We start from the raw sequence: 25,494 nt of genomic DNA on the forward strand, positions 1-25,494 counted from the left end.
ACCTCTTGTTGTGAGGTGACAACGCTACCGCTGCATCACCGTGGCTTTTGTCAGTCCCTTTAAATATTTCTTATTAATTTTTAAACTCTATTTTCATTTTATACCCAATCACTAGCTACTTCTTCTGAAGAAATTTCTATCTTTATATTTTTATTTATTTATCCTTTTGTTGAATGGGTTAGTTCCACTAGGATAGTAGCCACTATTCAGGGTAGACCCAAGGTGGCATTTGTACTACTAGGGGAAATTTGACCAGGGTAAATTGAGGAACATCCCTTACTCTTTTTGATAGGTGCTGTGGTTATTTTTTTACATCCATCTGAGCTACCACCAATTTAAGCAGATGGGGCCTTGGTTTAAAATCTTATCCAAAGGATGGCACACTCAGACGTGGAGCACCTCCCCTTATGCTGCACTGCAGTGTCAGTAATCGCTCCACCTGGTGTGGGAATAGATCCCAGAGTCTTCTGCACCAAAGGCAAGTGTGCCAACTGCTGTGCCACTGATACTGAATCTTCTCTAATAACTCTCAAATACTTTCCACTACCCATTTCTTAAATTCTTCTCTTTTTGACAGGTAGGTGGGAAAGAGCCAGTGTGTTTGTTTTTTTTTTTTTTTTTTTACATCATTACCCTGCACTTTTATCTTAGTTTTCATTGGCGAATGATCTGGAATAGTTATAAGGTGTGTGTCAAAGGTTTCAATTAAAGCACATATTCCTGTGATTCCTATGAAATATAATTTCTGTGTAGTCGAAGCCCAGTCATTGTTCCTTGAGGAATAACATGTAAATTCTGTCAGACTTCCTACTACTGAATTCACATTTTTCATAACAAATATTTTCATACATTTCTTCAGAAATATACTGAATTTTGTTATATTCTCCCTTCTAGGTCCTCCTTATACAGTCCTGGCCTATAATATTCCCTGTCAAAAACTGATTTCTTCCAAAGTTTTCTTAAGTTCCATTACAGCTTTTTTTTTGGCGAAATCTAAATACATCCTAGTGCAATCCTCTTCCCTTAACAGCAGCCTATTACTGTCACAAATCTATCATTATTGTTTTGTTTTCCTCATTAAAAAAAAAAAAAAAAAAAAAAAAAAAACACTAAAAAAAAAGTTTTCACAACACCCCCACCCCTATTAACTTAGAACACACACAACTATATACTTTTAACAAATGAAGTTTAACCCTTCAGGTAGGAGCAATTATCCCAAACTGACAGCTGCACCCAACATGCATTACCTAGTCTAAAATTAAGGTTACCCATGCTAAAATGCAATTCTCCTGGTTTCATAATCTCAAATACATTCATTAATTTTAGTGTTGCTGGTCTTCTTTCCGATCATCTCCATCTCCCAGCATCAGACTGTGGTTCAAGTCCAAGGTACTCCTGAGTCTAGTGAATTCCTGTTCTTTTCTTCTCTCTCTCAAGCATTTTCCTTTGGAACACTGGAAAGGGTTTCACTGGCGAAGTCTCTCTATAAGCTTTATTGTCAGAGGAATAAGAATAAAAGTCTTCTTCTGCTTGCTGGCTCACTGGATAAACTTTATGATTTCCACCTTTGCCTGTTTTACATCAAAGATATCTTTGATCTTCCAAGAAAAAATACTTTGAAGACAGCTGAATATGTCAGTTTGAATTTCTTGCCTGCCTCTTGACATTCCCAGATTCCTGGGATAAATGTATTCACTGTTCACCATGCAGAAGAGAAGCAATCACTTTCCACAAACACTTTGCTGTCTGATTGTTGATACTTCTCCATTCTGTACAGTTTTGTCAGGATCAACTCATTCTGCTGGCATGACTGCAACTTTACTAATAAAGGTCTGTGCTGCTTTTTCATTGCCAGATTTGGAGCAAACTCTTGATGTGCACTTTCAATAAACATACCCTGCTGTGGAACAGCAGTCCAGTTGCTTATCTGTGCTTTCATAAAAACTGCTCCTTCCAGTACAGCAGAAAATCTCAGGTTTTCTCTGTGCACTGTGTATTATAACTCTCTTTTTTGAAACAGCTGTTTGTGTGAAGCCTAATACACAGCCAGCCATTTATTTATTTCAAAAGCGGATTTTTGCAGTTTTGTCAGTTCAACTGAATAGCTAGATAAAGCTTCTTCCATTTCTCCTGCATTTTATTTGAATTGATATATTCCTTCAATGTTTCATTTATTTTAACCATCCTTGAGTACATTTGGTTTATTTTTTCCTCTAAATTACTGGAACTCATCTCTTGAACTCAAACTAGAGTATGATCTGATTTTTGCTAAACAGTTGCAAAATCCTTCCCAACCAGTGTTCTCTCTACATTTTCTGGTTGAAAACCTTTCAGATTCTTCAAATTTATCTTTCATAGCACCCATACAGTGTACTTATTAGCTATTAATGGAATTTCACCCAAATAGTTTAATTTTTCTCAGTTTCTGTTTTCACACTGGGAAAGCTGAAATTAAGCAGTCGATCAGTGTGCAGCCATCTTGGAAGTTCCAAAATGAAGCATATTATGAACAATAAAAAAAGTGAATCACATGTCTGGCATTATTGTCTGATTGTGGCTATTCTTGATTTACAAGGTAGAGTGAAAAAAAATATTTATTTTATTTATCATTTGTTGATCAAGTTAGTTTCACTAGGCTATTAACCAGTTCATGGGTGACTTGAGATAGTATTTATACTATACGAGTAAATTCAATAAGATCAATCTGAGACATTGTGTAAACTTAGGGACATCATGTAAGAGGTATGGTGGTGTGTGTCTGAAAGTGTGTGTAGGAGAACGAATGGAGGGGTGCCTGTGCCAACAGGATGCATGGGCTGCCATTGCTGATTACCACAGGAAAGAGCTGATTAACACTAGAAGTAATATCATGTGAGTCACAGACATGCAAATTAGCTGGTGAGGTCTTTCCTTAATACAGCTAAACCAATCTCGGAATAGCATTTTTCATAATTGCTGAAATAGCTCTTTATTGTCAAAGCACTTAGCACCTTCTGTAAGGTTCTTTCCGAATCACAGCCTGAGTGTCACAGGGTGAACACCCTTCCAGCTAGGATTACTACTACAAAAAATAACAAATGACTTCCATGAAATAAATTGTAAAGGAATTTATTACATGACTTCAAAACCAGATTTAGAAATTTTCCAACACAAACTTTAGGTCTCATTTTGGAATCAAGGACTTCTTTCGAGACTTCAAATGGAGCACCACTCTGAAAAACATCTTCAATGTAGGCCTGAAAGCAAAAGAAAAATTCCAAAGAATGTATCTTGGCAAATCTAAACAATGTGTCACAACACATGTGTATAAAAGAGTCTTAACGCCAATGGGACACAATCTAAGACCTAAGGAAACTATGCTTGCAGCAGTAGCAAACTACCATCTCTGTACCAGTGAGAAACATCTGTTCCACTTCAACCAATAAAATTTTGCATTAGAAAGCTACCAGGCTGCTTTGAGAATAATTTTCTATTAAACCATTAAAATGTCAATATCTACACAAAAAGTTGTAGTTCTACTGAAAGGTGTACCTCTCTGTCTGTTGCTGCAACACCAGGTTGTCCCTGTTAATTTTTTGTCCCCAGGTTTGCCAACCATACTGGTCATTCACAAAGATCTTGCTTACCTGTTCCCCAATGTGACTACAGCTGACTGCAGAGAAGCCATCACCTGTAACACCTATCAGCAAGCAGATGCAATCCGGAAGGACTGAGTCAAGTCTGGTATCCCACCTGTGACCCAGAGGGTGACAGGACTAACAAGAATCAGAGTACAAAGGATTAGTCCAGATAAAAAAAAAAAAAAAAAAAAACTTGAGCTAGCAGATCTAGGAGAGACTTTCACTGATACTCTTCCCTGTGGGGGAATAAAGATTCCTTGTTCACATTTCAAGTAGTTTATTCATTTAAGTAGGTAGACGGATGAGTGCACTGGTTGCACTTAAATAAATAAGCTAACTGCATTAAAGACCCAACACTACTGGGGATGCAACTATTGTAAAACTATTCTCTTCCTGTAATTTCAAACTTTATTTTCATTGAACCTTGTGCATTTCACTCAGAATACACGCTTGAGGGATTTCCTGATAGATTGCTTGCACCTCCAGACTCGCTGTCTCCAACTAAATACATCTGCTAATAGAAAAATGACCTGCTCTTGTTGGCTAAACTTTTTCATTTATTTCTTCCTTAGTCTGTTCAGCATCTAAAAAGGTCTGTGAATCTCAAGGAGAAAAAAAAAGATTCTTTAGACAGATACAGCAGCTTGAATCTCAGTCCTACCGGAAGACATGTCCTGATGACCATGATACACTTGCTTCTCTTCTGTCCCTTGCACAGTGAATCATTTTCCACAAACACCCTGGTGTCCCCAGTTATTAATACTTTTCCCTGTTTTTTTTTTTTTCAGGAGCTGCTCTTTCTGATGGTATGACTGCATCTTTGGCTACTTAAAGCTTACTCTGATTTTTCTAGTCTTTTCTCATGTGACTTTATATATTCCTCCAGGTTCTCACTTTAAATTAAACACCTCTAACTGCAGCCAATTTATTTTTTTACCTCTAAATTACTGGAAGCCATCCAAACATTAAAGATGAAACTTGAACTGTTTTACTGAACAGCTGCAGGGTGCCTCCCAAACAGAGCTTTTCCATTACTTTCTCCACATTTCTTCTTTGCTGTCATTCAGGCAGTGTAATTATTAGTCAACAACTACATTTTTCCTCAAATGATCTTCTTTTCTGGCTTTTTTTTTTTTACAATCTCTCTGTTTTCACATAGGAAAAGCTCTAACCAGCCTACTACTCAGTTTGCAGCCATCTTGCAATTTTTTTGTTCATACATGACTCGTGTTGTCTGTCATGATGTGTATAGTGTCTTCTATCACAGTGTTCTAAAACATTTATTGTTTTAGTATAATCTCATCTCCCAAAACCAAACTATTAGGGGCCATTCTAGATGAAATTTGACAAACATTTCAAACACTTAGTGTGAAACAGTCAGTATAAATTAGGTGTCCTTTACCAAGTTTTTAAATTTTTAATGAAAAATCATGCAGAATAGTTGCTATATCATATCGCCTATCAATCTTACTCTATGCCTCGCCTGTCTTTGCAAACATTAACTTATCAATTCAAAAACCAGAACACTGCTTCAACAGAGCTGCCAACTATGCTACAGTGCCCAACTCATCACAGTCTAGTACTTAAAAAACATACCTGGCTCAAATTTGTTAAAATATCAGCTGGACACACCAAAAAAAGGTGCACAAAATACTCATCTCTCTCGACAATGCCCCTCTGTTACTCCACTCCTACTCTCTCATAAGACACAAATCTACTTCAGGTCACAAAAAAAAACCATACTATACATTTGGTGACTCATCCCCTTTGGTAAAAACTCTGTACCCATGAACTACCAAATAGGCAGCAATCTACTTAATACCGAATGCATAAGAGACCTTGGGACCCAGGTGGACAGTAGTCTCGCCTTTGATAGTCACATCGCCACAGTAGTCAGGAAGTCCTTCTACATGGCACACCTCATCATAAAAGGGTTCTCTCATCCAGGAAAAAAATGGTCATTGTTCCCCTCTACTCGACACTCGTTAGACCCATTACAGTGTACAATGCCCCTTTTGGAATGCACCTCACAAGACATCTGCAGCAGCTGGAAAGGCCACAGAAGTCCCTCACAAAGAGGATTACTGGCCTCAAACAAATGCCCTACACTGACCACCTCATCCAGCTTTACTCCATAGCATATCGCCTACTCCGAGGTGATCTCTGCCTAAGATATAAAGCTATGTCAAACCCAGAGCGGTTGGACATGCCACACCTAAAGAAATCCCAATCCCTCCGAGCTACACGCTCTAGGGACCTAAACCTTGTCACCACAATAAACAGGATATGCTGGAGGGATAGATTCCTGTCCCAGAGACTTCCCATACTCTGGAACAGGCTACCCCCATCTATGTCAAGCAAAGTTCTTCATTAGCACTCTTCAAGAAAAATCTTAATGAGTGGATGGGAAATAGGAAATACACCCCGGGGATCACTTCTGTGTCTCTGCTCGACAGTGGCACAGGAAAATAACTTTCTTGAGTGGCGTAAGCCAGGGAACCTTGTTGGCTAGGCTTATGTAGGCCCTTGGGCCGATAGCCTAGTACCTACCTATGAACTTATGAACCTTTACTCCACCTCTATACCTAATCTGTGTCTCTCCTTACTACTATTAGCCCACCATCCTCCTCCATTGTTTCAAATGCACATTAAAGGACAACCTGTTTAACTGCTGGCAGGGCTCTTATTCCATTTCACTTGGCTAAACTCACATTATGCCGCTTGCTTTTCTTCTATAGCTACTCATATATTGCATCCAAAGTTGGTTTCATTTAACTCTACTCTTTTCTTCTAATTATGCAGTAAGCCAACTCTGTTAACTTTTCACTGACACTAAATCCTTCTCCACAAACTACCAGCAATCTTTCCTTTAATAATGCCTCCTTGTTCTCATGTCTCTTTCTAATTATATTTTCTGCTCTCATCAATATCCCCATATCCCTCCTGCCCTTTACACACTTATCTTACACTGTTTTGTAACTATTCTTTCTCAAGTTTCCTGAAAATAACCATTATGCCATGTCATTAATTTTGTGAAATTATATTACATAAGATATTTTTTACTGTCCACATTTTTTTTTCTTTTTACTATTACAATACATAATTTTGTGCTGCCTTTCTCCCTGCTCCTCTAATGAAGAGGGCTCTTACACAGCTCAGTTAGACCATTCCAGTAATTAAACACAAATAAATCAATAAATAAAATAGTATTACCTCTATCATTTCTTTGGTACTGACCATGATTCTGATGAATGACCCCCCCCCCCATGCCACGTCCAAGGAATCCATGATAAGTACCTGGGTGCCTAGACCCGATTTCAAGTGCATCAGCTGACTGAACTGTTCAGTAAATCCACTAAGAGAGCTCTTTCTTGATAAAGAGAAAAAGAAACATGAGGCACTTCAGAGGCTACAGAAACCCAAGGCACCGCAGAGACTACAGAACCAAAGGCACCCCAAGGACTACAGAAACCTAAGGCACTGCAGAGATTACAGAAACCTAAGGCACTGCAGAGACTACAGAAACCTAAGGCACTGCAGAGACTACAGAAACCTAAGGCACTGCAGAGATTACAGAAACCTAAGGCACTGCAGAGACTACAGAAACCTAAGGCACTGCAGAGACTACAGAAACCTATGGCACTGCAGAGGCTACAGAAACCTAAGGCACTGCAGAGACTACAGAAACCTATGGCACTGCAGAGGCTACAGAAACCTAAGGCACTGCAGAGACTACAGAAACCTTAGGCACCACACAGAGACTACAGAAACACAAGGCACCGCAGAGACTACCGAAACACAAGGCACCGCAGAGACTACCGAAACACAAGGCATCGCAGAGACTGATGAAACCCATGGCACTGCAGAGACTACTGAAATCCAAGGCACCGCAAAGACTACCGAAATCCAAGGCACCGCAAAGACTACCGAAATCCAAGGCACCACAGGGACTACCGAAATCCAAGGCACCACAGGGACTACCGAATACCAAGGCACTACAAAAACTACAGAAACCTAAGGCAGCACAGAGACTACAGAAACAAAGGGACCCCAGGGACTACAGAAACCTAATATACTCCAGGGACTACAGAAAGCTAAGGTACCCCAAGGACTACAGAAAGCTAAGGTACCCCAGGGACTACAGAAAGCTAAGGCATCACAGAGACTACAGAAACCCTAAGGCACGGCAAAGACTATTGAAACCTAAGGCACCCCAGAGACTATAGAAACCTAAGGCACCCCAAGGACTACAGACACCTAAGGGACCCCAGGGACTACAGACACCTAAAACACTCCAGGGACTACAGACACCTAAAACACTCCAGGGACTACAGACACCTAAAACACTCTGGGGACTACAGACACCTAAGGCACCCCAGGGACTACAGACACCCAAGGCACCAGAGACCACAGACACCTAAGGCACTCCAGGAACTGGTTATGTTGGTTCCATCTGTTTCTCAGGTGCCACTACAGCTTCATCATACTTAACCTGCTGAGGTATCACTGGGAAGTAAAATGCCACTTAGGAGAGCACAATTAGGAACTCTGTGGCCGAAATCTATTCAGCTGGGTAATTGATCAAAAGTAGTTTGCTAGAGAGAGTATCTTGTCTGCAGGAAAGAAACCTCTCTAGTGCTCTATATCTAGCAGTGCCATCAGGAAAAGGACTTGCCTCAAAATATCATGTGGAACTTTGATAGATTAGTAGTAGGATAGGTAGAGAGAGACCTAGATTGTTAAAGCAAGTCAGACTGAACAAGAAGGGTGTAGCTGCCTGGATAAGAGAGTATTAGTTCTGAAAGGGTAATTTTTGCAGCCATGCACTTTGGAAACTCTGCATGCAGTAGATCAACCAAAAGGGAAGGAGAGAATTGGTAATCAAAGCTCCCTGCTTCGAATCTGAGAATTCTGCTGTATATTCTGGCTGCGGGGATATATTAGAAGGCATCCTTCAGAACTACAGTGACCATGTATGCTGATATGGAAAGTAAAGGAAGATCCTTGTAAGGTTACATTTTTTGAATTTTGGTACTTTTAGGAACTTGTTTAGATTTAAGTGTCTACATCTGGCTGCCAGAGTCTATCCTTCCTTGGAACTAGGAACAGTCTGGAGTAGAAGCCTGGTTTTCTGCCCTTCTCTATGGTTCCTTGCATGAACAGCTCTTGCAAAAGAAGCTGAACCAAATGTCTTTGATTTGTGGGTACTGGAGTGATATATGAGAAGTGCGGTATCTTTATGAAAGTAGTTGTTTCAGTAAACTTACCATAACAGTAATGTTAAAATGATCATTGTCAGAGTAGCCTTAACTATATGGGTTATATACTACCAAGGATACAACAGCTGGCCACTTTCCAAAGCTTCAGGCACCTTTTACACAACCAAACCATCAGTCAGCTGGAACTCAGATGACTAAAAAGAGAGGTTTGGCAGTTAATCCCTTAAGAGCTTTCAAGCTAACATAGACAGGGGAGCAGAGGCCTGAAAGAACAATGCTAGGAACAATAACAAGACAATGTCCACACCCTGGCACAAACAACACATCAAAAGAACAAGGGGATGGATGGAAGGAGGGAGGGAATGACTACTGTAGCAGTGATCATATGAACATCTACCATTATGGTAAGTTTACTTACATAACTGTACAATGTTCATTATATTGATCACTGCAGTAGCCTTAGCTACAAGGATAGATTCCCCTAGTTTACGACACTTGGGATATGGAAGGAGAAGGGTCCAGGATCCCCTGGAGAAGGGTCCTAGCAAAGCCCATCTAAACCTAGACAAGGGCACAAGCTTATAGTCTTTTGTAAATGTATGTTCAGAGGACAAAACGGATGCTTCTAGAACACTGAGTCCAAACATTTCCATAAAGTCAAATATGAAGCCAAGGCCCTGGTTGGCTGGGCCTTGACCCTGCCTGTAATAGTTTTGCTGTGTTGAGTATGACAAATGGTAAAAGTCTTAGACAACCATTTGGAAAATTATATTTAGACACAAGTTGGACTTTTTTCTTACCTTCACAAGAAATTAACATTTGATCTGAAGATTTGAAAGATTTAGTTTTCTCAAGAGAACACCCAAGTTGTCTCTCTACATCCAAGGTATGGTGTACCCCTCTCTCCCTCATTTTTAGTTTAAGGAAAGAAAACATGAAGATGGATAGGGTGGCTTAAAGTAAATTCAGATTTCACTTTAGGCATAAAAGGAGGATTAGTTCTAAACATAAACCCTGCTTCTGTAGAAAATGATGGAGTAAGAAAGCCCATAGGGTAATAATTCACATAAATATTGTAAAACCAGAAAACAACTAGCCCTAATTGGGTGCTGGGTATGGTGTTGGCACTATCTAGAAAACCATTTCCATTTGGTGTTATAAGATTTTTTAGCAGCACACTTTCTTGCCTCCATTAGTAACCTGCTGCACATCCTCAGTAAACAGGCGCCCACAGGGAATTACTACCCTATAATTCTAGGAAATGAGCTGAAGTTGATTAGGATCAGAGTGCATCAAATACTCCTGTTCTTGTACAAGTAGCTCATGTCTGTGAAGAAGCTTGTGATAATTGCCCCTGGCCATTTCCAAAGGGAAAACCACTGTTGCCTGGGCCAGAAGGGAGTCATCGCAAAGATCGAGGGAGATTCCTTCACAATCTTTAGAAGTACCCTAGAAATCAGTGGAAAACCATACTGGAACATTCCTCTACAAGGAAAATAAAAGGCATTTGCCTTCCAGGCCTTCTTGCAAGAAGTCCTGGAGAAAAATCTTGCCAGTTGATTGTTCAGAGAGGCGGTAAACAGGTCTAATTGAGGAACTCCATTTAGATGGATCAAATGTTTGAAGACCCCAGATCCACTTTCAAATCATGAGGGTCTCTCCTTGTCTTGCTCGGCTTGTTTGCCACACAGTTTTGCTATGATGGAAAGTAGGATGCCTGTAGAGTGAGACTGTGCTGTGAAGCTACATCCCAAGCTAACGTGGCTAGTCCACAAAGGGGGTACGACCTGGCACCCTCGAGTGTTGATGTACCACATAATTAGGGTATTGTCTGTAACAACTTGAATAGGTCCCAGGACCCTAAGATAATTCAGAGAGTTCAATGCCTTGATCTGGGCAAGCATCTCTTTTAAACTTATATGCTTGTATCTTTTCTCACTGTCCCACATACCTTGTACTTTTGCCCATCCTAAAACTGCTCCCCAAGCAAAGTCCAAGGTGACTGACTGGTTTGGAACAAGGAGGGTGAAGGGGACACCTGGATTTATAGATATTTCCTGTCTCCACCAAGTGACATCTCCTTTGACAAACTGCAGCATCAGGATTTGTAAATACAAAGCTTTAGTGCTGGGACCAAAGACAGGAAATATCACTGCATCTTCCTCATGTGGTGTCTTGCAGGGGTAGCATGAGAATGAGATCAAAAGTCCTGAGGGATTTCCTTGCAGTGACACAAGTGAGTGGAAAACCTCTGACATAGATCTATATATACATCTATTTTTTTTCTCTGGAATAAAAGCTCTTTGAACTGAGGTGTCTGCTGACACCCCAGGAACACAATCTTTTGTGAAGGAGTTAAAAAAGACTTTTGAATGTTGTATTGGAATCCCAGGTTGTGCAAGAGATCTCTCATACAAATAAGAGATTACCAACACTTTGAAAAAGACTCTGCAAAGACAAGCAAATCATCTAAATATGGAAAAATGTGGAAACAGTGTAGCCTGCAATGAGCTGTAACGTGAGCTAGACACTTTGTGAACTCTTGGTGTAGTGGATAGTCCAACAGGTACTGCAGAGAACTGATAATGTGATCTACATACAAAAAAACATTAAGAAAAACCCATAGTCTAGATAAATAGGGATGTGATAAGCATCTTTTAAATCAAGAATTACCTGGAAACTTGAATGAAGAAGAGGTAAAATCAAACAGGTTTAGAAAAGAAAAATCCAGAACTGGTCTCCAAGCATATTCTTTCTCTGGGACTAAAAATATCCTTGAATAAAAACATTTCCCCAACTGGGAAAGAGGAGCTGGTTTCATCTCTCCCTGGAATACCATATGATGAAGCACAGGTGGAAATAAAAGAGTTTAGTCCGGTGGATAAGGAATTACCCCCTGGAAAGGAGGGATTTCCTCTCACTATCATCTATAACCTTGACGAATGATCTTCAAAACCCATTTGTCTGCAACTATCTGTTGCCAAAGAAAAAAGTGCAGAGTCAGACATTTTGGAAGGGAAAAGAGGTTACCAGGGTGGGAGGGGGATAAAATTCCTTAAACAGTTATTCTGATTTTCTGAATTTGTTTTTGGAACCACCTTGCATTTCTTCCTAAATGTCTGCTTACCTATATTTTGTTGATGCTGTTTATTTTGTTTTTTTGCCAAAACTGGATTAGGAATTAGAGAATCCCTTAGAAAATTGGAAAAGGAGGGCTGAAAAATCTTAGAGATTCCCTGTAGCAACATACCATTTTCATCACACTTTTTGATCCCCCCTTTGCAGCAAAAGAACCAAAAACTAAATCTCTACCCAAAGGAGAATCGTTACACCGGAGGCATGTGGGGTAAGAGATAAGTGGTCTGAGGTACAGCTAATGGCCACAGCAGAATCACCTACCTGTGGCCGAGGAAAATTTTATAACCTGTTGTAGTGGCAAAAGCTGTTTGCTTAAATTTTTCTTTTTGTGGTTAGATGAAGGTCAAGCCATGGCACTGGTAGTTTTGCTCCATGGTGAAGTCAAAAATGGTGTTTCGTTCCCACAGAAAACAAGCAACAAAAACTGGTAAAAATTAAAAGTCCTTAAAAGACATTTTTACCACAAAAACAGTAAAAATCACTGTAAAACACTTTGCCAGTCTCCAAAAGTAAAGATAAACACTTTCTCCACAGTTAAATGGTTTTCAATTACCATAAACAACTTCAAACTGACAGGAAAAAAGTGCACTCTTGTTTAAATGTATAGTAGAGTCTTGCAACGCTCCTTTAAAACAAACTCCTAACTAAAAAATACTTTCCTGATCAGCAACATTTTAATAAATATTTCTTTTTTTTTTTTAAATGGAAACTTTTCTCCACAAAGGGAACTTATTTGCCCAGAAAGGAGCAGTACCAGATGACAGTCAATCCTTAAAACTGACAATTTTGTCTACTATTGGTCAGAAGCTCCAGTGCTTTTTTATCAAATGGGTATCAGAGGGAGTACAAGTAGCTAAATAATTTTAAATCAATTTTCTGCCAAATGTGCAATTTAATTAACAGTTCTGCAGTTAAGTAATAGCTTTCAACTGTTTAGCGTCTATACAATTATGTAATTGAGTCCCCCTTGTATATCCTGTTTGGATGAACTACTTGAGCCAAGATAGTGGCAGGTGTTCGGGCTTTAATCCCACATATTCACGGGACTCTTTAAAATCAATTTTCAGAAGCAAATCCAAGAAAAATAACTATTTGTTGTGAACCAGGGATCACAACAAAGGTGCAACCTGCTTCCAGGTAAAGCTTTTTGTTAACTACGTGAAATTCTTTGCACTTGATCTTTAAGCAGACCAGACAAGTGAACATCTGGATCACTGTAAAACGAACCTAAGATGGAGCCGGTTGTCTTCCCCCCTTTTCTACTCTGTGATCTTTCTACATCTGGTGTATGACAAAGAGAACAACTCTCGGGGGACAAAAATCTGTAAACCTGGAACAGTCACACTGACATATGCCTGTGGCTAATTCCCATCATTTATGAATTAGTCTGCAGCAGTGATCCCTACAATAAATACTTATTATGTATTTTTTAATGCAGACATATTTATAGAATACAGTTTTCTTAACATACGTTTTCCCAGTGATCCAGTTCTCATTTTCTGGAAGAAAAGCAGCAACAGATTTTGTGGTCCACAGCCACTATATGCAATTTAGACCTATGACCATGACAAGCACCTTTTGCTCTGGTAACAGTACAGCATGCAGCTACGTTTCTGGACATTTGATCATGAATGCTGACGAAAGCAGCAAAGAACAGGTATGCCTGTGTCACTGTGCAAGTTATAAATGTTCTCTTCTGTACGAGAAACAATATACAGGAAACGTAAAGATTCTTGCGAGTACGAGTGAGGCGACATTTAAGGGACATGAGATGGCAGCACAGTGAGTAGCACTGCTATCTCACAGTAAGAGCTTTTCCAGTTCGGTTTAAGGGACATGAGATGGCAGCACAGTGAGTAGCACTGCTATCTCACAGTAAGAGGGTTTCCAGTTCGGTTTAAGGGACATGTGATGGCAGCACAATGAGTAGCAATGCTATCTCACAGTAAGAGGTTCTCCAGTTCGGTTTAAGGGACATGACATGGCAGCACAGTGAGTAGCACTGCTATCTCACAGTAAGAGGGTTTCCAGTTTGGTTTAAGGGACATGAAATGGCAGCACTGTGAGCAGCACTGCTATCTCACAGTAAGAGGGTTTCCAGTTTGGTTTAAGGGACATGAAATGGCAGCACAGTGAGTAGCACTGCTATCTCACAGTAAGAGCTTTTCCAGTTCGCTTTAAGGGACAAGAAATGGTAGCACAGTGAGTAGCACTGTTATCTCACAGTAAGAGGTTTTCCAGTTCGGTTCACATCTAGGGTGACTTCTGTGTGGAGTCTGCATGTCCTCCTTGTGTTTGCATGGATCTACTCTGGTTTCTCCCGACAAACCCAAACATGTTTTATTAGGACTTGCACCTCTAAACTATCTGGAGGTACGTGCATAGTGTGTGCATGAGTGATATGGAAGAAGACCTAGGAATCTACTTCTGTTCCATACCTACCTAGTGAACCCTGTTGGTGGCAGGAGCTATTTGTAGGGTTAATGCAAGAGTAAGAATGCAATGACAACATTGGATGCATACATTCTAGAACTGCATTGTATAGCCACATCTTGAATACTGACGGCTTACAAGTTGGTACTTCAAAGCAGGGTGGCTAGTTCTAACAGACTAGGATGTGACCCTTAAATCTGTTTGGACACACAAGTACTGTATTAAAGTTTAAAATGTTTGCTCTGAAAGGATTACATTGATATCTTGACTGGAGCTGCCTGCTTGATTTTTATTGCATATTTTACCTGTTTTTGTTTTTATCTGTATTTCATCTGTTGAAAAGTAAATTTATTGCCTGTTGTATCTAACTCCATTCAATCTCTGTTCTTCACTTACTGCATTTGAAAGGAATGCTTTCTAGCTGAAATTTTAGTTTTTTTTTCATATGGTTATTTTTCTGCCTGGTGAACCTTCCATCATTTTTCTTTATTTTATTGTAATCATAATGTCTGTTGTGTCAGATGTTCTTTAAATTAAGCCAACACAAAGCAGATTAAGTAATTATGATGACCACCACCCCAGAATATTATAACAAATTGCGATCAACAGAAACAAATCACTTAAACAAGTCATTACTAGTAGCTGTACTGTACCTTGATTTCTTTCTAAAACCACTTCCACAAAGGGTCTGTAGGACAGCAGCTGAACAATGAGAGGGTCCATCGGTACAAGGAGAGAGCGAGCGAGTTCCTCCCTGAGAGTTTCAGGCACAGACGAGGAGTATGCCCCTGGTGAAACTTTGCTGAAATCACAGAAGAACAGCTAAGTGATAAAAAATAAAACTCTCACTCTCATCACAGTTTCACAGTAACCAGGTAAGTTTATAAAACCGCTCACAATCCCATTTTCAGGGACGACAAAAAAAAACTAAAATAGGAAAGTACCAACTACACTGACCTTCTAGAGGCTTCTTTTTCAACCAAATAGCTTTTTGGCTACATTTTGACATTCAGCGTGTACCTATCCTACCATCCTGGCACCCTCCCTACAAGTTAATGGCACAACCTTCTTGGTCTCATACAAGCTACTGGCATGTCTCTCATTGTCACAGTAAAACTCTTAGGTTTTGTGTCACTGTTACATACCCTCTTTCCCTGGCATCTTGTAATCACTAATACACTGCACCCTTGTATTGTGCAAACTAACTACAATATTTCGGCTTTTCCTGGTTAGGAGTTGCCACATCGGATCACTGGTCCGTTACTGATTGACAGTGGATTTTTACAGTGTCAAGTTGCCAGCCCAGCGCCCAACTTTCACAAAAGGCAAATGCATGCTTACCTGCATGTCTTTAAAGTTTACTTGACCGCAGGAGGGATTTGCAGACTCTGCACAGAAAGCACTCCATCCGAGAACTGGACCGAAGAACCTCTTGCTGTGAGGCAACAACGGTAATTGCTGCACCACTGCCAACTAACTACATATTCTCCAATAAATCTACATAATTCTCTGGTGCTATATCATTTACTGCCTCAATGTTCAAGTACCAGTACAACCAGTGCACCCTTTTCTAATGTCACACCATTTACTGCATCATTCCCCTCACAGCATCAGCATAATAACCAGTGAATCTTTCTCGGGGCCACACCAGTTACTACCTCTATCAGCCAGCATCAGCACAACAACCAGTGCATGTTTTTATGGGGCCCCACAAGTTATTGCTTCCAACATTCAACATCAGTACAACCAGTGCATCCTTTTATGGGGCCACACAAGTTACTGCTTCAAAAATCCAACATCAGTGCAACAAGTATATCTTTTTATGGGGCCACAACAGTTATTGCCTCTAACATCCAACACCATTATAACAACCAGTGTATCTTTTTTATGGGGCCACACGAATTACTGCCTCTAACATCCAGCACCAGTACAACAAATAGTGCACCTTTCTCTAATGCTGTCCCAGTCATTGCCATAGCCCTCCTCTGGCACCAACACAGGAAGCATCAGTGCAGTTTTACTCTGATATATTTGTTACTGTTACCCGAGTTTCGCTGTGGTGAGCCCTAACCGGGAAAAGCCTAAAGATGCAAAGACTGTTGCCTTTTCTTCCTCCTGCATCAGTTCAACCACCAGTTCACCTTTCTCTGACGATATAAGAGTTATTACACGTGCCTCATTTCCAGTCCAGCACCACAGAAACTGCAAGTGTATTTTTTTTTTTTGTGATATATCACCTAGCAACAAATTCACCAGCAAAATACAGCACAACCCCATCACTCTATACCCAGTGGCAGAATGCTGACATCCCCAAATAAAACTATCACCTTACAGCTCTAAAATGGTTCCAATGGATTAATAAAAATTAGTACAATTCAGTGTCAATGAAGCCTACATTTCTGGCCAAAAACAGCGGAATTTAAACTAAATGTTTTGCAGGTGAGTCGGTGCACTGTCTCACATCCCTAGGTAGTCCATTGTTCCTGACATTAATTCTAGTATCACACTTGACTGAGCAGTACAGAAAAATGATTTGTCAAAGAGCTGTAAACTGTTTTACAAGCAGCAAGTGTTGGAAATTGCTACAAATAACAGGTCCATTCTAACCACAGCAGCTGATCTGACTGAATCCTAAGCATGTTGTAGGACTTCCACTGGGATATCCTTTCTCCATCAGTTCAGCATTTTCCCTAAAACTTTATTTTTGAGAATATGTTATAGGCTCATATGTATATACTAGTCTAACAACCACCGCATCCTTTGAAAGCCTAGTTGTGCAATCCAACCCAAATGTGCCCCTGTGTATCATGGGTGTTTACTAGCAGGGGGTATTTTAGGAAGTTTCTAGAGGTTATGGGGCGGATGTTAGTTTGGGCATTACTGTTTGTCTCTGTCAGTGACATGGCATTCAGACCCCGGGTGAATTTAGGATTTCCTATCCAGTGTTCAAGGTTAAATTTAAATAGGGCTAGGGAAGACTCTGGCTTCACATGGATGAATAGCTTGTTACAGAGCATGGAGATCTCCTGAGGTAGATATCTTTTAGTTATGTACTTACCATAACTTTAGATGTTTGGGATCCATCTCGCCTACATTCAATACTGATGGGCTTGGAGCCGATCCCTCGGCTCCGACTCGGCACGCTATGCTATAGAGCGAGGCCTCTTATTGGCTGAGCTAATTCTTATCCCAGGATGCACCACCACTAATCCCCCAGATCTTGTTTGTCCGCATTCATGCACACATGCACAACTTGTTTATATAACATTGTTAGATGTTTCAAGATGAAACAACAGGATTCGGACCTTCTGATATCCTCTGATCTCCAAGGAAGGGGGAAGGAGGGTGGGTTATTAGAATGTGGCGAGATGGATCCCAAACATCTAAAGTTATGGTAAGTACATAACTAAAAGATGTTATGTGATCCTATCTCGCCTACATTCAATACTGATGGGACAGCGTCCCTAGCACCTAAATCCTGGGTGGCTCATTGGAAAACACTCCTGAGCACTGTGGAACCAAATGAAGCTCGTCCTCTAGATGCCACATCCAATTTGTAGTGGGAAATGAAAGTGTGCGGGGAAGACCATGTAGCCGCAGCACAAATGTCACTAATGGCAAGCTTAGAATGAAATGCTACCGAAGTAGCCATAGCCCTTGTAGAATGCGCTTTGACAGAGGTGATAAGCTCTTTGTTAGAATAAGCTTGAGTAATACAGTCCCTGATCCATTTGGCAATAGTGACCTTTGTGACGGCTTTGCCCAATTTATTGTCCGCAAAGGATACAAACAACTGATCTGTTTTCCTTGTTTGTTTGGTCCTATCTAAATAAAAACGTAACTGCCTGCGGACATCTAATGTGTGGAATATGAATTCCGCTTTGTTAGAATACTTCGGAAAGAAGACTGGAAGTTCTAATGATTGTTGTAGGCAGAAACTGGAACAAACTTTAGGGACAAAGGAAGGATTTGGCCTGAGAGATGCTCTGTCTTTGTGAAAAACCAAGTACGGAGGTTTTACAGACAAAGCTTGAAGCTCTGAAACCCTTCTGGCAGAAGTAATCGCCACCAGAAAGGCAGTCTTCCACGATAGAAATTTTAAAACACATGTCGCTGCCGGTTCGAAGGGGAAGGAAGTTAAGGCGCGTAACACCACATCGAGATCTCATGGAGGAGCAGGATGAGAAATCGGAGGTCTTAAAAGCGCAGCACCTTTCAAGAAGGTCTTACACAATCTGTTGCTCATTAAAGGTGGGTTTATAGATTCGTGAAAATTGGAAATAGCTGCCAATTGAACCTTGATGGTAGAGACTGAAGAGCCTTGGTTGAAAAGAGAAGTTAGAAATTTCAGTACTTCTGATACGGAAATAGTGATGGGATCCAGGCCCCGGAGTTGAGCCCAAATAGCAAATCTTTTCCATTTGCTAGAATACAATTTCTTTGTAGCAGACTTGTGGGCCGAAGATAAGATGTGTACAACTTCTGGATCCAATGAATGACTCCTGACTATAGTCGGAAGAGGAGGAGCCAAGCCGTCAATTTTAAGGTGTGTAGGGACTGGTGGAATAGTCCCGACTGATGAACCAATAGGTCTGGGATCTGATCCAGGAACCATGGACCTTCCAGAGCATATTTCCGAAGAAAGGGGAACCATACTTGACGAGGCCAGTAAGGAGCAACTAAGATCATTTTTCTCCCCAAGAGAGATGCCTTTTGGATCACCCTGGGTAGGAGAGGAACTGGGGGGAAGGCATAAAGCAAGCCGGTGGGCCACGGACGGGCTAGTGCGTCCATGGGGCTCTTCCTCGGAGCCGGGGTGAGGGAGAAGAACTTTTTGCACTTCGCATTCAGTGGAGTCGCGAAGAGGTCGCAACACGGAACTCCCCATTTGCTGAAAATCTGATTTGCAACTGTAATGTTCAGAGACCATTCGTGAGGAGAGAGGATGGTTCTGCTCAGTCTGTCGGCTATCACATTGGACTTGCCCGGGATATGAGTAGCCACTAGAAAGCGTTTGGTCGATACTGCCCATTCCCAAACTCTCATGGCCTCTCTGCAAAGAGGATAGGATCTGGTCCCTCCCTGTTTGTTCGGGTACCAGACCACTGACATGTCTGCGTGAACGACAATTACGCCCTGAGGGAGGTAATCGTGAAGGGCTTGAAGGGACAGAAGCACCGCCCTCATTTCTAGGATGTTGATATGAAGTAGGGTCTCTTCTGGGTGCCATTTGCCTTGGACTGACCTGCCCAGGGAATGCCCCCCCCACCCCATCTGGGAGGCGTCCGTGGTCAAAGTGGCCGCAGGAGGAGGTGGAACAAAGGGTCGTCCCTGATCCAGATTGGAGGTGATCCAGATTGGAGGGCACCAGCCACCAGCGAAGGTCCCGTTTGCAGGTTTCCGTGATCCATATGAGGTGACTGAGAGGAAGTTGCTGAAAGAAGCCACTGGAGAATTCTCATGTGCAATCTTGCTAGGGGAACTAGAAGAACCGTGGCGGACATGGATCCCAATAGCTGCAGTACCATTCTGGCTGGGGCTTTGGATCTGGGAAGTAAGGCTCGAACTTGAGCCTGTATGGTTTGTATCCTGTCTGTAGGAAGATAGACCCGCATTCGGTTTGAGTCTATCTCTACTCCGATGAATCTTATGCGTTGAGATGGCAGCAACACAGACTTTGGCCAATTGAAGGTGATTCCAAGGGAATTGCCCACTGATATCGTGGCTTGTAGGCTCCGCAATAGTAGATGCTTGGAGGTGGCAGTTAGGAGTCAGTCGTCTAGATACGGAAACACCTGGAATCCTAGACTTCTCAGGTGAGCAGTCACTACCGCCAAACATTTGGTGAACACCCTGGGGGCTGTGGTGAGACCAAAGGGCAGCGCACGGAACTGAAAATGACTGCCTCCTAGGCTGAAGCGCATATGTCTCCTGGACGCTTGATGTACCATGATATGGTAATAAGCGTCCTTGAGATCTATGGAGCACATCCAAACACCTTTCTCCAGCAATGGGAGAATGGTTTGTAGGGTGACCATTCAGAACTTGGACTTTTTGACTGAACGGTTTAGAATGCTGAGATCCAAAATGGGCCTCAAGTCCCCGGTCTTTTTTGGCACCAAAAAGAACCTTGAGTAAGTCCCTAATCCGATCTGGTCTGCGGGGACCGATTGGATGACTCCCTTTTGCAGCAGCTTTGAAACTTCTGAGGCTGCAGTTTCCCGTTGACTGGGTGGCGGGTCCGGGATTTTTTTGGACTGAAGTGGAGAGTGAGAGAAAGGGATGGCGTAACCTCCGGCGATAATTCGAAGCACCCATCGGTCCTGAGTGATACCTTCCCAGGCTTTTAGGTGCCTCGAGCGACCCCCGACTGGCTCCGGAGCTGCACAGTCGGGCAATCCCTCAGGGACTGTGAAAGGCTGAAGAGCCACGAAAGGACTTGTGGTCTCCAGTGTTGCGAGGGCCTCTGCCGCCTCTGGGACGGCGTCTTCCAGAAGAATTTCCCCCTCCCCTGCCTCTGGAAGGGGGATCGACCTGCTGTGAGGGGTAAGACTTCTGAGATCTACGGAACCACATTTTCCCTCCTCTTTTAGCCTTGGGGTAAGGCCGAAAGGGAGTGGAAAATCGTGCCCCTGGCAGTCAAAGTCTTACCTTCTTGCTCGCAGCGGTCAGTGTGTCCTTTACCTTGGGTCCAAACAAGGAGGACCCATCAAAGGCGTCGGCAAAGAAGACTTAAAGGCCTCCAAAATGACACAGGCAGAGCCAGGCTTGTCTCCGTAGAGCAATGCCTGTACCGCCTCTACTCGCCCCTTCGGCCGCATAAGAAATGAGCCTCATGGACGAGTTTGAAATGGACGACAGTGTAGCCAGCTGAGAGCCAACCGTCTGGGCCAGCTCCTCAGACAGGTTACCCAAGAGGGTATCGGAAAGTTCTTTAATCAGATCCCTCTGAAATCTGGTAAAGTGCGTGAGATAGTTCTAATGGAGAATGGTTTGTAGGGTGACCATTCAGAACTTGGACTTTTTGACTGAACGGTTTAGAATGCTGAGATCCAAAATGGGCCTCAAGTCCCCGGCCGCTGAACTTAGGGTGCGCTTACCGTACCGATCCATGCTCCTAGACTCCTTATTAGGAGGATGGACGGACGTCGAAGCCTCTGCTACATCTTGCTGGGTAGCAGATGCCACCACCAAAGCATCTACAGCCACACCTTTAGTCAGGAACTCTTTTTCCGGGGGTGCTGACAGGAACTTATTTGGACGAGCAGGCACTGGTTCCACAGAGTCTGGGTGTTCCCACGCCCTTCGACAGATCAAGTCCAAGAGCTCGTCGAAGGGCGGAGACACCCAGGAGGCGGAGGGCTGAGCCCCGAAGGCCTTAAGGAACACCGACTCATCAGCAGAAGGGGGTTTGGATTGCCAGCCGCCTCGTTGTTTAAGGGCTTCCAGGATGTCTGCAAAGGAGACATCATCTGAGGACGACTTAGGGGACCCCTCTGCATCATCGAGATCAGTGTCTGATGTAAGAGACTCATCAGGGGAGTCAACGTGCTTCCTCTTGCACGATCTTTTCCTGGGGGGATCCTCCAAAGAAGCTTCAGAAGGACCTCCAGGAGGGGGGGAAACCCCAGTGGGGGTAACCTCAGGCCCCGGGGCTCCGCTGTCTAAGGACAGGGGGACTGCCAAAGACCCAGTCTCGGTATGCAGGGAAGGAGCTGGGGAGACCGTGGAGGTAGCCAAAGATGATTTGGCTAACGCACTCCTCATAGCCCTGAAGGCGGGACCACCAGAATCCTGGGAAGGTCCCACCTCCGTGGCCATGACAGTAGACGGCACTCCCGCAGCCGACGCACCGAGAGGAAGGCTTGGGACCGAAAACATCAGTCCCGAAGCGTCCCCCCCGGGGCCGACAGAAGAAGTCCGCGTGCGAACTCCGACTCAAGAGCCGGAGTTGGAGTAAGTCGGGCCCGACCCTAAAACCTCCATCGCTTCCACCAGCACCGGCTCCAACGGTGCCGAGGCTGTTGGAGGAGGAACCATAGTAGCAGGGTGGACCATCGGCTCCGAAGCCGAATGGGCTGGAGCCGAAACTAACTTTTGAAACACCGGAGACTGGAAGAGTCTTAGGAGCACCCTGTCGATGTCCGAATCAGACATCTTGGAGGATCTAGATGACACCGATCGGGTCCGAACCGATTTCTCCATCGGCTCCATAGGACTAGGGGACCGGCTCCGAATGGATTCGATTACTATCGGTTCCGAGGGAGATCTCAAAACAGTTTCCCTCGGTGCCGATGAGGACTTCGGCGCCGAAGGGGTTAGAGTCTGAGCCGGCAACCCTTATCGGCTCCAATATCAGTGGAGCCGATGAAGGTGACCCGCCTCTCGATGCCCCTGTCCTCGGCTCCGAAACCAGAGGGGTCGAGACTGGAGGCATCGAGGCAGACCGTTCCGCCCTCGGCTCTGAAGTCCGTGGAGCCGATGGAGAAGCCTGCCTAGATTTTTTGGCAGTCGGTTCCGACAGACTGGTCGGAGCCGATGCTTTTTTCTTTTTCGTAGGAGAGGAAGAGGAAGATAAAGCCTCCTCGAAGGATGGCTTAATCAACCCTTTTAGAATTAATTTGTTCTTCCTCTCCTGGAGGACTCTCGATGAAAAGGCGTGACACACGCTACAGGACTCTTGTAGGTGCTTGGCGCCTAAACAATAAACGCACGAGGAGTGGTCGTCCGTTATGGACATTTTATAACCACACCTCGCGCACTTTTTAAACCCAGAGGGTCTATGCTCTTTAGACATGCTGACAAACCTCTAAGATTAATAATAATACAGAAAAAACTAGCAAGTTTTAAGTTTTAATATAAATTTTTTTTTTTTTTCTAGACCAAACAATTCAGTACTAGTAGCACAAACACAGAAAAAAAGAGGGTCAAGACCCTCTAACTTAAGCAGGTACTTGACACACAAAATAAAACGCTAGATAGTAATAGAAAATAGGGGAAGGCCCCTCTAACTTAAACGGGAAACCTTCCCTTAACGAAAAAACACAAATTCCTCAACAGATTTACTTAAACACACTCGTACCACAACAATAGCTGTTAAAACAGCTTTTGGGTTCAAAATAAGCAAATTCCTGACAGGAAAAGTCTGAATAAAACAGTACTTAGCCCAGCCAAGTTTGAGACCACGTCCTAGCTTGTAAGCGGCAAACGAGATCTGGGGGATTAGTGGTTGTGCATCCTGGGATAAGAATTAGCTCAGCCAATAAGAGGCCTCGCTCTATAGCATAGTGTGCCGAGTCGGAGCCGAGGGATCGGTTCCGAGCCCATCAGTATTGAATGTAGGCGAGATAGGATCACATAACATCTGTCTAGTTAATATATCGCTATTGCGTCACAAGCAAAATTTAAATCCTTGGCTCTAGTGGTTCTGATGCTGTTTGTTTTGCGGATATGCAAATGATCCATCAGAGCTGGATCTGAGGTTGCCAGATATACAGTGCAATGAAAAAATATTTGCCCTCTTCCTGATTTCTTATTTCTTTGCATGTTTGCCACACAATGTTTCAGATCATCAAAGAAACTTAAATATTAGACAAAGATAACCCAAGTAAACACAAAATGCAGTTTTTAAATGATGATTTTATTTATTAAGGAAAAATACTATCCAAACCTACATGGTCCTATGTGAAAAAGTAATTTCCTCCCTTGTTAAATCATGAAGTAACTGTGGTTAATCACATTTTTGGGAAAGCAGAGTTCAATTTCACTAGCCACACCCAGGCCTGAATACTGCCAGACCTGTTGAATCAAGAGATCTCTTAAATAGAACCTGTCAGACAAAGTGAAGTAGGCCAAAAGACCCCAAAAAGGAAGACATCATGCCACGATCTAAAGAAATTCTGGAACAGACGAGAAACAAATTAATTGACATACATCAGTCTGGAAAAGGTTACAAAGCCATTTCTAAAGCTTTGGGACTCAAATGAACCATGGTGACATCCATTATCCACAAATGGAGAAAACATGGAACAGTGGTGAACCTTCCCAGGAGTGGTCATCCTATAAAACTTACCCCAAGAGCGTAGCAACGACTCATCCAAGAGGTCACAAAAGAACCCAGAACCACATCTAGAGAACTGCAGGCCTCACTTACCTCAGTTAAGGTCAGTGTTCATGACTCAACCATAAGAAAGAGACTGGGCAAAAATGGCATGCATGACAGAGTTCCAATGTGAAAACCACTGCAGAGCAAAAAGGACAAAGGCTCATCTCACTTTTGCCAAAAAACATCTTGATAATCCCAAAGGCTTTTGGGAAAATATTCTGTAGACTGACGAAACAAAGGTTGAACTTTTTGGGAGGTGCGCGTCCCATTACATCTGGTGTAAAAGTAACATAGCATTGCAGAAAAAGAACATCATGCCAACAGTCAAACATGGTGGTGGTACTGTGATCGTCTGGGGCTGCTTTGCTGCTTCTGGACTTGGATGACTTGCTGTAAATGATGGAACCATGAATTCTGCTCTCTCCCAAAAAATCCTGAAGGAGAATGTTCGGCCAACAGTTTGTGACCTGAAGCTGAAGCACACTTGGGTTCTGCAGCAGGACAATGATCCAAAACACACCAGCAAGTCCACCTCTGAATGGCTTAAAAAAAAACAAAATTAAGGTTTTTGGAGTGGCCTAGTCAAAGTCCGGACTTTAACCCAATTGAGATGCTGTGGCATGACCTTAAAAAGACAGTTCATGCTCGGAAACCCTCCAATATGGCTAAATTAAAACAATTTTGCAAAGAAGAGTGGGCCAAAATTCCTCAACAGCGATGTTAAAGAGTCATTGCTGGTTATCCCAAACGCTTGATTGCAGTTGCTGCTGCTAAGGGCGGCAGAACCAATTATTAGGTTTAGGGGGCAATTACTTTTTCACATAGGACCATGTATGTTTGGATAGTTTTTTTCCTTAATAAATAAAATCATCATTTAAAAACTGCATTTAGTGTTTACTTAGGTTATCTTTGTCTAATATTTAAATTTGTTTGACGATTTGAAACATTTAAGTGTGACAAACATGCAAAGAAATAAGAA

At 42.5% G+C, this 25,494-nt stretch overlaps 1 protein-coding gene across 1 annotated transcript in view; it reads right to left on the reverse strand.

The window, feature by feature from the left end:
* The window catches only part of CCHR10.PART0H1orf112 (chromosome chr10.part0 C1orf112 homolog), a 2,885,111-nt gene that overhangs the window by 1,990,633 nt on the left and 868,984 nt on the right, over positions 1-25,494 (reverse strand). The window contains exon 12 of the mRNA XM_044086752.1: positions 15,064-15,212. Within this exon, the coding sequence (XP_043942687.1) occupies positions 15,064-15,212 (149 nt within the window). The remainder of the gene's footprint in view (positions 1-15,063; positions 15,213-25,494) is intronic.

The sequence above is a fragment of the Protopterus annectens genome, chromosome 10.part0 (assembly GCF_019279795.1).
Source record: "Protopterus annectens isolate FY-2018-M chromosome 10.part0, PAN1.0, whole genome shotgun sequence".
NCBI lineage: Eukaryota > Metazoa > Chordata > Ceratodontiformes > Protopteridae > Protopterus > Protopterus annectens.